The following is a 15,894-nucleotide window of genomic DNA, read 5'->3' as shown; positions in this document are numbered from 1 at the left end:
CCCGTTTTTTTCAAGCACAATTGCAATTTTACACTCTCTTTAGACGCTGAAGACTTTTATCCCCCCCCGCCCCGTGTCACTGGGATTGGGATCACACTATGGCGGGCGCGGGGCGGCCCCATCTCCAGGGAAGCGCACGGCAGCGCTCCGACCCCCATCCCTGGGACCTTCCCGGGGTACAGGGGCTCGTTTCTCCGCAGGCCTCAGAGGACAGCCCCGCTGATCCCGGGGGTCCCCGCCGCCCAGGCCGGCCTCCCTCAGCCCCGCTCCCCGGGAGGGCGCGGCGGGGCCGGCCCGGCCTGACCCTCAGGTGACGGGGCGGTGCCGCCGTCGGCCCAGGGGCGGCGCGGCGCGGGCGCTCAAAGGCGGCGGGGCGGCCCCGCCCGTCCGCCATGGACCGTGAGGAGCGCGCCGAGGCGGCGGCCGAGCAGCTGCAGCTGTACCGGCGGGACCCCGGCGGCTGGAGGGGCTGCCGGAGCACGGTGGGTGAGCGGGGCCGCGGCGGGAGGGACGGGGGCCGGGGGCCGGCTCGGGTGCTGAACGGTTCCCCTCCCGCAGGGCGAGGTCGCGGTGTCCTGGAGACCCTCGGCGGAGTTCGCTGGTAACCTGTGAGTACGGCCCGTTCCCGGGGGTGAGTGGGATCCTGCCCGCGGTGAGGGGCCGGGTAGAGTGGAGAAACATTTGGTTTCGTTTCGTCCCGCCGCAGGTACCGGGGAGAGGGGATCCTGCCCGCCAGCCCGCGGGATGTCTGGGAATGCATCAAGCCGGTGGCCGGCGGGCTCAGGACCAAGTGGGACCAAAACGTGAAGGACTTCGAGGTCATCGAAGCCCTCACCGATGTAAGTTCCTTAAAAACTGTCCTGGTGAGATTAACGCAGCGTGTGTTGAGCAGCGTTGGGCTCTGCACTGCCCTTCCTGTCGAGCCGCAGGAGACAACCGATGTTATGTGCTGGTAAAGAGATCTTAAAAAGTTGTCTGGTGTCTCTGTCTGGATCAGACTGACAATACTGGGATAACAAACCTGGTTTTTTCTTTCATTTTTTTTTTCTTTTCCATCAATTTTATATATTCTATTAGCATATACATAAACAATGGTTTTTCATTCTGAAAGGAGCTGCTGATACATTCTTGCCTAATACTTGCCTAAGTTGTGCAAATGTATAACATTAAAGATTCCCACGCTATGTTGTTAACACTGCAAGTCAAGCTAGGCGTGATTATTTTTAATAAGCTCTCTGTGAGGGAAGAGGAGGTTTAGACAATATATAGACTTAGCTAAGCAGTGAAGCATTCATGTCACCAGACTTTAATTCAGGCCCCAATGGCAGCACAGACCCACTGCCTTTAGCTGGCCTTGGGACCCAGTGCTTTACCTCTGTCTGTCATTAAAATGGAGATGCTGCACTTGGAGGATGACAGATGAACAGGGCTATGTATGAGCAGCAGCTTCTTCTGCTACCGCAGGTATAGAGTCTAATTCTTTTTTTTTTTCCTCTTAAAAGGTGTTGGATTTTGGGATCCCCAAATCTGAAATGTATGTAGGTGCTTGGAGGCAGCCAGGTACAAACACAGCTGGTCCCAGAAATGCTTGTAGAAGTCCTGTGAAGTTTGTTTTTCTTGGGGGAACTGTAGAGGCATTTTGTGTTCATTATAAACTTGAGGAATGCTGCAACCTCCTGCTTGAAATTCATAGACTTGCCAGCAGTTACCAGTGTGATAGAATAGTTTGGGGACCCTCTTACCAGAGAGCCTCCACAGAAGGGGATGGTAGTGTTAATGTTTCTGCAGTGTAACAGATTGGGTTATCAAGTTATATTCCATGTATATGACACAAAGAAGTTATCCTTGCTAGCTTCCTGGGAACAAGAAGCATTTTACCTGTCCTATGACCATAGATGTGCCAGATTTGCATTTCATCATCCCTTGTGATATCTGTCCTTAGTCAACCTGGAAGCAACACATTATCACTATGTTTTTCTCCATTAAACTGTCCTTATCTATGCAGGGTAGTGCCTTTTGACTGTGCTGATTTATATTTTGTTCAACAAAGGGTGTAGTAGAACTCTTTGATGGAGTTTAGAAAGTGTAACTGAAAGTGTATCAAAAAGTACAGGTATTTTTCTGATGTGCTTCAGAGAGCATTAACTGGCATAATTCTGGTTTTTGATTTCCAGACTATCTCTGTATGCAGAACCACAACCCCTTCAGCTTTCATGAGGATTATTTCACCAAGAGAATTTGTGGATGTGGTAGTAATGAAGCAATATGAAGATGGGACATTGCTGTCTGCTGGTAAGGCTCTTGTGTTCTCAACAGGTTCATGTTACGTTAGGAGATATCCAGCAGCTGCCAGAAACAAATACAGAATAAAAACTAAGTAACATGCTGCTCAGTAGTTGTTGACCTGATCTTGATCAGAAGATGAAATAGTAGTTGTCTCTCTATGTTGTTCTCAGACTATATAAATCATCTTAACACTGAGATAATGATGATACTGTTGGCCGGTTTCTCCCCTTGCTATGCTTTTGAAATGGAATAAGTATTTAATTTACTATTAAGTTCTAGGATATTTTGTGTGTGGTTTTATTGTTTTACAAGTTTACAGAACTTTCTAAAAGAAGTCCTATTTAGGCTAAACCCCATTTTAACATTTTCTGCCTCTATGTTTTGATGAAGCCACTGAATAAATGTACCACTCCTGTATGTGGAAATAATTGTTTTTATGAAAACAAATGTAGTCCTGATTTTTAAGGGGCTGCCACTGTATGGCAGGATGTTTCTTTGGTTTTTTCACTTTTACTCTATGGTTTAACTGTTCCAAGTCAGTGCTTTTATTCCCTCACTGTTCAGGTGTCCTATTTGCCCACTGTGTTCAGGAATGCCTTGCCAGGAATTTATGTACTTGCTCGAGTGTAGCTTCTCAGCAGCCAAGGGGCATATCCATGTGACATTTTTTATTGGAGGTATCCTGAATGACCTTGCACAACAGGGGTTCAATGCAACTCCCTCAAAGTGTCCTGATGCTTCCTTCAGAGCTCAGTGACAATTGCTTGTAAATTCAACCCTTCTTTGATTTCCCCATTCTAAGGCCAGAGTGGTTCCTTTTAATGGTCTTTCCTGCCAGTTTTGTGACACAGCCTCACACTAAGAGGATTATATTGCCATTCTTTTTAAAAATATTTTCATATAGTGAGTTTGCTCTCCCAGCTTCTGTAAGAATGACATTTTTCTTCACTGCTTTTTCTTACAGCCACCAACGTGGAACATCCGCTGTGTCCGCCTCGACCAAATTTTGTGAGAGGTTTTAATTACCCTTGTGGCTGTCTCTGTATACCTGTTCCAGGGTAAGAAATTATCTACTTGACTGTTTTGAATTCTAAAGCTCTTCTTATCCGTTGTGTGGTGTGTTTATGTGAATGTGACCACATGTGACCTGTAGCCTCTTGGCAATGGCACGTGTCTGTCTTCCTGGTAGTCATTATGACTGAGTGCCCTTTTTGTGTTCTCATTTTTGGGCAGTGAGTTAGTTTCTCTTCCTTTCCTGGAGGGAAGTATTTAATGTTACAGGAACTGTCATCATAGTAGGATTCTCGCTGACCTCTTAAGCAGAGATTCAGCAAAACATACAAATATGGTCTTAATCTTTGGTAAATGAGTATCTAGTTGTTTATTATAATTTATAGTAATTTATAAGCAGAGTCAAGTAGCTCATTAGGGCCTACTTAATCTGTAATTCGGTAGCTACATTCACAGACATTTGCTTGTTTGTTCAAAAAACAAAAAACGTCATAGAAATATCTTTTCTATTGAGTCATTGAAAGAGTCATTGAAAAGTTCTTAATGCTCTTAAACTGCTGGCTATAAAATCATTTGCATTTCCTGTCTTTTCAGGGAACCAGACAGGACTCAGCTCCTCACTTTTTTTCAGACGGATCTTGGTGGCTACCTTCCCCAGACAGTGGTGGATTCCTTTTTTCCATCTAGCATATCTGGATTTTACAGTAACCTGACCAAAGCTGTTAAGACATTAAAAGCATGACAAGATGAGTTGCTGACATCACCAGCTGAGGGTAGGAAAAAAAACCTGGCAGCTTGAGGGTAAAAGTAGGAAGTTGAACTCAGGACTTTTCAGTCAGCAAAGATACTTAAGAAAGGTGACATGAAACAATGAACTGAGTAAAATAATTTTTTAAAATAGCTTTTTGTACCTGTCTCCATGCAGAACAATGCATTCTTTTCTAATACAAAATTCATCACTTTTAGAAAAATATCCCACCAGAGGCTGGAAGAATCCTGGAGACAGCAGTGGTGGCTGTCTCCAGGGAGAAGATGCACATGCTGGATCTGTTCTTGGCCACACTTTGTCAATGTGTGCGAAGGGGAGCGTTGTTAAAACCCACTTAGTACCACAGGGTTAACCAGGTGTGGGCCAGCTCTGTTTGGTCTCTGAAACCCTGTAGATTCCCGTGGAACAGTGTTTCTTCCCCAAAAGAAGAACTTCTAGAGCTGCTGAGATGTATCAGTGGGTCTAAGCTAGGAAATGGTAAAAAGCCAAAGTTGGATTGTGTGGAGGATTCCGCTTGTTTGTTCCAGCAGATGTCAGCAGTGATGGTAAATATGCCTTAAGTGCTTTTTTGTAAGTCAGGGTGCAGCAGTGCAAATCAATTCACAGGTCTGTGGGCTGGCAAATGGACACTCTTCCTTTCCCCTCTCTGTACCAAAACCAGTGATTTCCCCCGTGTCATTAAACAAACTGAATTGACACAGTGGCAATAAATAAAGAGGATTAAGCACTTTACTTGCCATTTCTTAAACTCCACTTGAAATGACCCTTTTGAACTGTGCTTGAATGTTTTTTGGTCTCCTGTGGGGAAAGATTTTAACGGGTAAATAATCTTGTTTTGTAGCTTTGTCTTGACAGGCCATAAGGACATTGCTTTTCTCTAAGACTGGTTTGCCTCAGCATTATCTTTGGAAACCAGCACCTGATTTTGTGTGCAATGTTGTGTCCATCTGTAGGAAATATCTATGGCATTGCTTGCTGCAGGAATGTCAGACATTACTGTAGGTTACATATAATTACAAAAAGAAAAATAATTGCTGAATTAGGTATTTAAATGCAGGTTGTGATTTTAATGCAGTAACTCGATTATTTAATAAGGTTAATATGCTCTGCTTTCTGTCCCTGTATTTTTTTATATTTATTATAGGGCATGGACTTACACACAAAACTTCCTATTGTAAATCTTACCCTATGGAATAGTTTTTTAAGGAAACAATTTTTAGTCTAGTCTCCTTTGTATACAAAGATGTAAAAACTTGTGTGAGTGCGATGAAATAAATATTTTTTCTGCTACATCTTACTGTTTTTCCTGAATCATCTTTTAAAGTGGTTCTTTGTGCACCTGCCTTGCTGTCAAGGAAACATAAGAGCTACTTAGACCTCCAGCATCTCTCTGAATTTAAGGCAACAAGAGAGGGAAAAGCCTTCCCTACCATTTGCAACCCCCACTACCTGGGGAAGAGATTTGTTGATGAGAACACTCGCCCTTCACAGGTTCTTTGCCCTTGGTTGGTCCTTATTTCCAATTACTGTGTTCTGTACTCAGGAAGAGTAACAAATTCACTGAGAAGAGATTTGGGCCTGGATGTTAGAGAGGTTTATATGTATTTTTCTAAATGTACTGAAGTTGTTTGGCATGAATTGCAATACCTTGGCAAGTCTTTCCAGGTTTGTCCTCAATTTAGCAAAAAGTTCAAGGAGCAGAGCTGAGATCACCACTCATTATTTCTGCAGGTAAACCTTTTGCAGACAATGTGGCTTCTTATTAGCTATTTGTATTTTTTTTTATTGCTGTGAGCAACAAAGGTGGCAAGTGAGGCTCTTTATTGCAATAATTTAAGGATCCCTTTTCTGAGTGCTCAACAACTCCTATCCAGAAGGAATTAAGAGCCCTTAACCTTCTGCCCTGCCAAATTGGAGTTGAAAATGTCTTGGGAAAAAGTTTCATGTAGGTACCAGTGTAAAAATGTACAAAAAGATTCACATTTTTCTCTTATTTTGGTTGCTACCCAATTAATAAAATTTTTGTTTTGAGATAAGAGGTTGTTTTTTGGAAAAGACAACTCCATCGGTTAAGGATTTGGAAGGTGGGGGCAGATGGCTTGTCAAGAATGATCTTTCAAGGATTAACATACGGTTGTCTTGTGAGGAAAGGCCAAAGCAAATTAGATGCCTGAATTCAATTAACAGCTTCTGCTGCCTGTCCTACTTCCCTTTCTCTCAATTGCTGTTTCTGTGGCATTGTGTTAAGTGCACAGAAAATAGCTTCCGAGCTCCTTAATTTCTTCCTGCTGAAATTAAGTAACCGAAGAAGGGTACAGAAAATTCCCACCTCTGGGAAGGTGAACAGCCAAGGACAATAACCAGTGCAGCCATCTGGCTTTTAGCTGATGAGTTACTAGTTCCATCTTACCGTTGCTTCTCTCCCTTCAGTGAAGCGGGTCAGAGAAGACCAGCTGGAGACACGGGACCATCTTGCCATAGATACACGTGCTGGTGCTGGTGGAATTCCATACAGTGCCTGTAGAAAGCACTGCCACAACGCTGATAGCAGTGTTTGAAGCATATATTTGTCTCCAAGTTTAGTGTTTCCGGAATAAACAATTCCGTTCAGAAGTACTTGGATTCTCGCATACTCTCGTTGGTGCTTTCCCTTACAGAATTAACAGAGACCTTTAAAAAATAAGTGTGGTTACAAGGTAAGACTTGGTTCTGAATGGCCTTGTTATTTTCCTGCTGTATTCCTCTGAGATCTCTGGCCAGAGGAAGGTTAGGAAAACCTGCACTATGTTACCCTCATCTTCCTGCCTCACCCTAGGAATACCGTGAGAATTCCTTCCCACTCTGTGTTTGACTGCTGGAGTTGAGATGGCTCTGTTAACTGCAGTAGAAAGTTACTTTGACAGGTTTTGGCTATCCTGGATGTTCTGTGAATAGAAAAGCTGGAATTTTCTAGGTTTTTGACAAACAGAGCTGCATGTACCTTTCTCTGCCCTTTACATATTCCCTAATATGTAGTGTTTAGTTGAAGGCTTGTAGACACATTTCTTCTTCCTGGGAAGGTAAGGCAAGGCAGGGAACAGGACTTGGAGAGTAGCACTGAAAACATAGCACAGGATGTGCTTATGATATTTGTTTAGTTAATGGCTTAAAACAGGAGCATACTTTAGCTGTCAAGTATTTTATTACAGCCAGTATATTGTTAATAAAGTCATTATTTTATAATTCTACACTTTATAACATCTGTTTCTGAATGTTGGAATAAGAACCATTCCCATTTTCTGCACATCTTAGACGCATCCCAGACAGCTTTCTCTGTACTGGCAGTGATGTCCTTTATACTCTTCATGTGTGCTTTCTGAGTATCTTGCTGTGCTCGCCAAGTGCCTGCAAGTAATAAAATCCTTTGTTTGATTATTGGCAGTAGTCTAATTCCTCTCTTTACAAAGTTTCAGATGACTTGGTGGTAACAGAGCTCAGATTCTTCCTCTTGATGATGGCTGTGATGGGCCCATCAGGTAATGCCTTGATTACATTCCATGCTTCAAAACGAGTTAGTCCTTGCATGGCCGTTGTGTGCACTTGTAGCAGCTCATCGCCAGGCTGAACAGGGCTGCTCTGTTCCAATGCAGTCCCTGGGGAAAGAAAATGAATTCCCTTCAGTTCTTTATGTGTCGGAGACTTTAATGTATCTTTGACTTAATAGTGAAATAGCTGGACCACCAGCCTGTTTGGTATAAACCACCTGGTTCCAGCAGGCACCAAAAAAGATAATGCTGCATTTGCAAAAAATACTATTCCCATAGCTATGAATCAGCAGTAATGAAACCCACAAGTCTGCATCAGCTGGGAACAAGTCGTGTATCCATTTAAGTGTGTTTACCTTTAAATATCCTGTTGATGATGATGGGTTTATCTCCCTGAACAGACCCCTTCCCTCCTTCCAGGCTGAATCCCAGACCGGCAGGTGTTTTTTCTAGAGTTACAGTGCAGATTGTATCTCCAGTTGCTGGAAACAAATGGAGAGTTACCAGGTGGGCAGCACATAGTCTGAAAAGCTAAAACATCTGTTACAGAAAATGAACTTTGGTTTGTTCGCAAAGGTACCATAAACTGAAATGAAAGAGAAAGTGAAAACTTTTAATTTCTCCTTTTGTCATTTTAAGACCCTCTGGGAAGCTGAGGAAAGAAAGTTGTGTTTGAATTCATGTGAGAATGGAAATACAAGACATTTACTGGAAGTATAAAAATCTGTTCCATGAACAAAATTTAAGGTAAACATTTGACTTGCTGTTAGTTATGAAATTGCTATCAGCTACAAAGCTGCTAATGTTTATTTGCAGATGGAAATCCAGATCATGCTTTAGGGAAAAAAGAACAACACAAAAATATCTTGAATGTGAAATATTCTGCAAAATTCTGACCTTGCTGTGGTTCAGATGTAGCCACCTGCTACATTGAACAATAGCACATTGTTTGTTCAAAATGAAATTCTCTTTCACAGAGAACAAGTCTTGTAATAATACTGGAATAAAGAATCACTCTTCACTGAATTGTCATTTTACCTACAATTAGATGTGTTGCTACAATAACCATCTTTGTATGTCTACAGAAATTCATATAGAGAATCACAGTGGTTTTTTAGGGAGTTCTTTTAGAAATCCGTTCATTCTTTCTCTTTTCAATGAAGTTATTCCAAATGTCTGTTTCGGGAATGCTTTATTAACTGTGCTGTCTTTAATCGTGGTTTTTAGATTCATGCAGCCAGTATTGCTTTATGAACACCTGGATTTCAGGTGGTGAGTAAACACTTATGTGGGGAATGCAGGGTAATGCCGCTAAACTTACCAGACTCCTGTGAAGCATCACTTGCTACTGAAGATGTACTAGAGTTGATTGAAGCATTGAGATTTGTTTCTCCATCTTTAGGTTTTCTAGTGACAACAACAGCTTGTCTGGGTTGGCGGGCCTGTCGCATGATTGCTGAGGCATCGTTGTGAGTCACACCTTTGAGAGACTTTCCATTAATGGATAGTACTTCATCTCCTTTCTGAATAGTTCCTTCCTGAGATGCCAGTCCATTGGGAAACACTTTGTGAACCTATTGAACAGCCCAGACACCACACACACAAACAAGGAAAAGGAGGGGGGGGGGGGGGGGGGGGGGGAAAAACCACTAAATCATTCAGTTAATATTTTTTACCACGTGAATTTTTCATTCTTTGCCAGGAACGACTTGCTTCTATCATGTTTCAGGACTGAGGACTGAAAAAATTTGTACAGAGAAGTTCTCCTGTGCACATCCCTCTTCAAGCAGCCAGGCAAGCAGTTTGGCCCCCGTACCAGATGACCCAGGCTGTGCTGCCTGTGGTGTGTACCTTGTGTGCTACTTCCTGACCCTCTCTCTGCTCTGCTCGTGGGAGGAGGAAGGCATGAAGCTTATCTCTATCTTCCAGACCCCTCACTTATTTATGCACCCATCTTATTCCTCCAGAGCACACTGCTTGATCTTCTGTAAGCACAAGATGTTGGTTATTTCCTGCTGAGGGCTGTGTGTTCTGCCTTGGCTTTCAGAGCTGTTGGGGATTGGGTGCCCAAGGAAGCAGAACACTGCTGCCAGTCACCTGGATAGGCAGATCTGTGCAGAAGGATTCCCTTTTCACCTACTGAAACCGTGGTTCTTCCAATCCTATCAGTACAGCTGCCTGCTTTGATTATGCCAAAAACCAAACACTGGAGCAGAAAACCAGCAAGGTTTATGTTTTCAGACAGAGTAGTTGTTTTGGGAGTATTTTTTAAGAATTATGTTACTTACTGTTACTATTTTGTTTTCTAAATCAATGCCCCCTGCCAGGCTGAATCCAAGCCCAGTATCTTCTTCTTTATGCAAAATTGTAACATGAACATCATCAAATTCCTAGGCAGAGAAAGGAATACAGTCAAAAACTTCTCAAAAGATATGTCACAATGATTGGAAAATCAGCATGTTTTCTTTTTCTCTGTTGTGCATTTTATAACGAGACTTTGTAGCATAAGCATAACATTAAAGTTGCAAAGATTAACCAGACACATTTGCTCCACATCTTTCTGAAAATCATGCACAAAAAGAAAAAAGCGGGTTTACCTTTAATGTTGCTTCATCTAGTGCTTTGACTTCCTCTATAAGCTTTGCTAACTCCTCAGGGGAAAGCAGAGAGATGACTGACTGCCCTGACACACCGGATGCTTGAGGTGAGCTGTGTTCCTGTCTCTCTTCCTCCTTCTCATTGTCTGCCAAGCTCACAGTGTATTCTCTCAACTCAGAAAGGCTGTCCCATTGTGGCAAGAGTAAAAAAGAAACATTGAGTTATGAAAGAACATACCCAGAAAAGCAAAAGACAGTTTTGGAGCAGTCATCTTTTGATTGTATTAGCCTGTACTTGGGGTGGTAATTCCTATAAGTATTATAAATACAGACAAATGTAAATTAATCGTAAGCGTAACACAAGTAGAATCTATCACATAAAAGAATAAGAGTAATCTGTTGGTTCCAGGCAAAACCAGACTTAAATCTCCTTTATCATGGAGATACTGGAAATATTGCTCCTTAAATAGGAGGATGTTTGAAATATACATGGGCGTATGTAGCATGAATTAAAAACAAGTGTAACAGTCATATGAGTCATTTAACCTTTGTGGTCTAAAAAGATCCTAACTTAGTCTGCTCTTTATTGTTGTGTGCTACTACCTTAGAACTTTAATCTGTCAGCAGATCAGCACAGATGCTCGCCAAAGCTGATCTGTAAATCTGAGTTTTAAACATGGCATCTTACTTTAGCGAAAACCCAGTGTCCAGGTGATGATGGTCACTTGCAGGTGAGATAGAAGTCACATCCTCTTCCCCAGAGGACTGAGACACTGTATCTGCAGTTTCCCATGCACTGTTTCCAGGAGAGGCTGGAGACTGAGTAAGGCAAAGCAATGATTTCATTAAAGCAGACGACACCTGGTTACTGATGGAATAGATTTTGCTGCACTTCTCGTCATGTGGCTTCATCATCTCACAAGCCTGCCTGGCAGTAAGTGGGAAGCTCCGTGACCTTAGACTGTGTGCTTTTGCTACTGACACAAGATGGGAATTTGCAATGGCTCCTGTTGTTAAGAGACTTGATAAAATTTCAGTGCTGGCATTGCTGCTTTTCTCTGAGCTGGTTGCAATATCCTCCCTGCGGGAGGAAGGTCTATCCAGGCTCTTTGTACCCATGGACACAGGTGGCTGCTGTTGGCTGGTTTCACAACGTTGGAGGAAGGGTTGGTTTGAATGGGCTGGAGCCACCTCTGGCTCTGCTGCAGTGGAAGAGGATTCTTTCTGGACTGATGGTTTCAGGCTGAACCTTCGGTGTGTTTTTTCAGGTGACTGCGGAGCACTCAAGGATTCAAATGAGCTTATTCTTTGTTTTATTGATGATCCTCCAGGAGACATACGTGATAAACTGGATTGTTTTTTGGTGGAAATACTGTCAGGATTAAGAGGACCTTGATCTGCTTGTGGTTTTAGATCTGAATTTTCTTTCTTCAATCCTTTCAGGCTTTGGCGAAACCAGGTGGGCTTAGGTGCAACAGGAGGACCCTTTTTCACACTGTCATTTTCATCTGATTTTAGCCCTTTTGGACCGACTAACTCTGATTCTGATTTCTTCAGAACTGTCTCTGAGCTGCTTCGATTTTGATTCTCTTTCTTTTTGTCAGTGCCAGGTTGTAAATCTAAATGGACACTGTTTTCACTCATGGTAGGATTAAATAAGCTTTTTATGCAATCAGAAATTTTAACCCAAGGGTCTTCTGTTGTTGTTGTTGTATCAAGACTATAATCTACCCGTGCTTGTCTTTTAAGTACAGGCCTTTGTATTGATGAAAGTGGAGTCCCTGTGTTAAAGAAACAGTGATTATAAACAAGCTTCCCTCTACTTCTCCACTCCTTATCTCTGCATCATTATTAATGCAATAAATTTGAATTTCATTCAAGCCTCTGATAGGTTTTTTTTTAAGTTTCAGAAAAGTTTAAACTTTTTAAAAATTGATAACTGTTGATCTACAAGTTCTGAATCCAGACACTGAAATTAACTGAAAAACAAGGCTCTTAGACACCTAAAGAGGAGATCCCTTTTTAAAGGGTTTGCAAATTCTAAATGTAACCCAAATTCTGGGGTGCTGAAGTCATGATAAAGACTGTAACAGTTAAAATAGAAGCTTAAAATTGTGATGTTGTTTGCAGCCTAGCAAAAAAGGTGATGTTACAGTAAATTCTTTTTAAAAATGTTTTTCTTTTCTAGCTTTTTAAGTGTATCCTGCTCTGAAAGGACTCTCCTAAGAAGATCTTTGATGACTATTTTTCTTCCTTAAATTTGTGCAGGCATTTCCAGTTGATTTTTTCTGAAAAGTAAAAACTTGATTGTAATGCAGGAAAATTTTTTACATCACAGGCTGATTACACATTTTAATGTTAGATGTGGTAGAGCTGAACGGCAGCAAACTTTTGTTTGTGCAGTTGCACAGGTGCTGTTATCTGCTTCAGTGTAATTTTTTTTTTAAGGCATCATTTTTACTTTTTTTTAAAGATCTGAACAAGAAGTTATGGAATTACATAGCTATTTATGTTGTGAGAGACCTCTTGAGATTGTCTTGTTCCCTTAACACTAAGTTTCCTTGATTCTAACTAGCACAACAGAAAGCTAACTTATCAGTGGTTTGTACCATTGCAACACTAGAGCCTTGAAACTAGGTATAAAAATGTCCTTTAGAAATTATAAAATTAACTTTTACTATAAAATATTCGATTACTAAGCAGTTTCAGCTGAAGAAATATACCAATATCGTACCTGTCCATTAACATTTTTTACAGTAAATCATCACTTATGCTACTTTTGATCTAGTTTCTCTTTTTTTCCCCAAGATTGAAATAATTTTTTAATTATATTTCAATAATTTGAAATTTCATATGTTCACCCCAAAATTTACAGATAAATTTAAAGAGAAAGGTGAAGTCAGCTCAATACCCATTTTGGCATTAAAACCAAATACTACGTTTAGCTGGAAAAAAAGTTAATGGAATTCAACATACCTAAGTTTTCTTTTCTTTCTTGATCTCTGCCCACTGGAGCAGCAGCTGGGTGTTCTGTATCATGTGCCGTAGGAGAAGTGGTAAAGACACTGTGTGTTACATCAGTTTGGTGTCCCTCTAGCATTGGTTCTCCAACTTCCTGCTGAACAAACAGGAAAAAGAATTGTGTCAGAATGTAATTATGCAAACCACAGTACATATGTATCTGAAAAAAAAATGTGAAAAAAATACATTAATCTGAAAAAAAGAAGAAACCACATACAAAAGTGTGGTATGCGGGTCTCAAGCTGACTAATACAAAATGTTTGGGGAATAAAGGTTTAAAAAAAATATTTTAAAAGCAGTAATAAAACCTTCTTTTAATGATCTGAAATTCTGACGAGAAACCCTCTGTCTTGAGCATATACAGATATGCAGACTGTCTTAATAGAGGAATTTGTCTTCTTGAACAGAGCTTGACTTTACTGATCTCAAGACATGGGTTTTTCTCATTATCATTTAGAACTACTAAGTACTAGAAACTAAGAAGTTGCAGTCAGTGATAAGTTCAACAAGTGTTTATTTCTCTTAATTTTACTTCTCAAAGGTGATTTTCTAGTAGGTGTTGATGAATATATTTCTACTGCTCTTCTGAGGGGATGTTAAAAGAGTGATCTTACATAAGGTGTGTAACTGAAAATTTCTCTGATAGTAACATTATACGTGGACTTCAGTCTGATCTATATAGTTTGATTTTGATGCTGCAGCTTGGGAACTGTTTCGAGGGGTTTTGGTGGGTTTTTTTCTTTTCTTTTTCTTTGCATTGCATTGAGAACTGTTAATTTCTACTGCTGCATTACTAAACTGGGTAAAAGAGGTTTCATTTTTTAAGTGAACCACAGCTTTGTTTCAACATGAAGATCTCACAATCCTTCACACTCATGCAAATGTGAAATGCTGTCTTTCTGTTCTTTTAGATGAGAGGGAACTGAAATTTAATGACGTTCAAATACACACTGATTCCAAGTACTGTAGCTCATCAACAAATACAGAGGTGCATCACAATTTAAATGAGTTTATTTAACACTTCCTGTTCTCCAGAAATGGATCTGAGCCCAAGAATACCTGCTGTATATAACATTAGTGCTTTCTTCCAGTAAAAATCCACTACTAAAATACAGAAATAGTTTTGTGACTTTTCTGCTTCATAAGTTATTTGACTCAGTGTCACAGATGGTTAAGATCAACCATACCAGGCTGGTATCAGAGGTTGTGTAAACTCCAGTCCCAGACTGGAACTCATCACTCTCCAGTCCACTGGAACTTGAGAGTGCTTGAGCCACCAGTGGCACATGCTCACGAGGAATGACAGGGACTCAGGTTCATTGTTTCTGCTCCTCTCACTGGGATTTTAAGTCAGATTCCTTGATATGGAATAAAATTTTCTTCCGACGCTGCTCTGCCTTCTGACCTTAGTTTGAACATCATGTTTTGCACTCAGCTAGTTTTGCTAAGATACACACCTTGTTTTCAAAACAGAAGAGCCTCATTCTCTTCCCCCAATTCACACATGTGTATACACTTTTTCTTTCTTCTCTACCTTTCTTCCTGGTGTCATACAAAGTCACTTTGCCTTCCTCCTCCCCCTGCCTCACAAGTATGCGGACGCAAGAAAGATTTTGTACATTTTGCTTTACCTGAACACTTGCAGAAGGTGATGCAGCCACTTCTGACACAAGCTTTTCTTTTCTGTCTGCGTTACACTGGTCATCACATGTGCAGTCCTGCTTAAAGTATTTCCTTGGTGGAGGTTTGGGCTTTGACGATTTAGGTTTTCTAACCAGGATCTCTGATGATTTCTTAGTGTTTTGCAAAGGTCGACCTACTTCACTACAGGTAGGAGGGGAATTTCTCTCCGAATTATGAGCAGAGAATGAGCACAGCAGGCCAGGTTGTCTGGTAATTGGTACATCAACACTATGTACTCTTTCTTTCAGGTCAGTCAGTTGGTACAGAGCACCATTGCCACACGAGGACCGGGGGTTGTAGCTGCTGTCGCTGCTGGAGCGGGTCATCAGCCTCTGGACCCTGCGGTTGCAGTAAGCAGCATTCCTTTCAATGTGTTTTTCGCACGGGTGTCTTCCATGCCAGCTCATTTCCAGTCTTTTAACACCTGTATCAGGAACATGTTCAAAATGTCTGTTCAATACATGCAAAGTGAGCTCTCCTAAGATTCAGCCTTTAATCTTCTAAGATTAAATTTGCAGCTAAATACCATCATCGGTGGATGCGAAGGTGTGATTGATGCATTGAAGGCTTGTAGAGTGAAGAGTCAACAGGTACATTCCTGGACACCAGAATAGAATTTTCCATATACATGTACACATATATGTATGTATGTCAGCAGTGTAGTTATACTAATGATAATTCTGTTACTTTTGGTCCTTTAGAAGACATGAGGACACTAAAAGGAGTATGTTACTGTGGGAGGATGTCATACCTGAACTGGGCAAATAGCTCCAACCATATGCCTTTCCTCACAATTAGAGGATTAACAAGCTGTTTGTTCCCAGCACATCACCTGCATTGTGCAGTTTGTTGCTGTCATAGTGCTATCATCGACAGATAGTTGTTTGAAAAGCTCTAAGTAGAGGTTGTAAATAAGGAAGGATGAGCAAATGTGAGAGGAAGTTTGCACAAAAATTTTTGTTGGTAATCAGACAGATTTGGTCTGTTCTCTTCACTCTGATAA

The 15,894-nt window shown here is 41.2% G+C and overlaps 2 protein-coding genes across 2 annotated transcripts in view; one reads left to right on the top strand and one right to left on the bottom strand.

Moving 5' to 3' along the window:
* Positions 1-370: 370 nt before the first annotated feature.
* STARD5 (StAR related lipid transfer domain containing 5) lies at positions 371-5,358 on the top strand. The gene is made up of 6 exons (XM_027644658.1): positions 371-482; positions 559-608; positions 707-839; positions 2,175-2,292; positions 3,251-3,344; positions 3,892-5,358. Exons 1-6 carry the CDS (start codon positions 393-395, stop codon positions 4,037-4,039), a joined length of 633 nt encoding a protein of 210 aa, XP_027500459.1. The 5' UTR covers positions 371-392; the 3' UTR covers positions 4,040-5,358.
* Positions 5,359-7,233: 1,875 nt separating this feature from the next.
* Positions 7,234-15,894, bottom strand: part of IL16 (interleukin 16) — a 39,685-nt gene continuing 31,024 nt past the window's right edge. The window contains exons 15-22 of the mRNA XM_027644657.1: positions 14,840-15,315; positions 13,164-13,305; positions 10,876-11,968; positions 10,188-10,371; positions 9,879-9,980; positions 8,912-9,164; positions 7,947-8,072; positions 7,234-7,698 (exon numbers count right to left, since the gene is read on the bottom strand). Of these exons, the coding sequence (XP_027500458.1) occupies positions 7,505-7,698; positions 7,947-8,072; positions 8,912-9,164; positions 9,879-9,980; positions 10,188-10,371; positions 10,876-11,968; positions 13,164-13,305; positions 14,840-15,315 (2,570 nt within the window). The 3' untranslated portion in view covers positions 7,234-7,504. The remainder of the gene's footprint in view (positions 7,699-7,946; positions 8,073-8,911; positions 9,165-9,878; positions 9,981-10,187; positions 10,372-10,875; positions 11,969-13,163; positions 13,306-14,839; positions 15,316-15,894) is intronic.

The sequence above is a fragment of the Corapipo altera genome, unplaced genomic scaffold, assembly GCF_003945725.1.
Source record: "Corapipo altera isolate COAL_440 unplaced genomic scaffold, ASM394572v1 50, whole genome shotgun sequence".
NCBI lineage: Eukaryota > Metazoa > Chordata > Aves > Passeriformes > Pipridae > Corapipo > Corapipo altera.
This window is presented reverse-complemented; position numbering and strand designations above follow the sequence as displayed.

Bases quoted from the DNA above. Each gene is read 5' to 3' on its own strand.
- STARD5 (XM_027644658.1), top strand. From the start codon at position 393: ATGGACCGTGAGGAGCGCGCCGAGGCGGCGGCCGAGCAGCTGCAGCTG. The intron at 609-706 runs GTGAGTACGGCC...GTCCCGCCGCAG, and splicing joins GCGGAGTTCGCTGGTAACCT to GTACCGGGGAGAGGGGATCC. The intron at 3,345-3,891 runs GTAAGAAATTAT...CTGTCTTTTCAG, and splicing joins CTCTGTATACCTGTTCCAGG to GGAACCAGACAGGACTCAGC.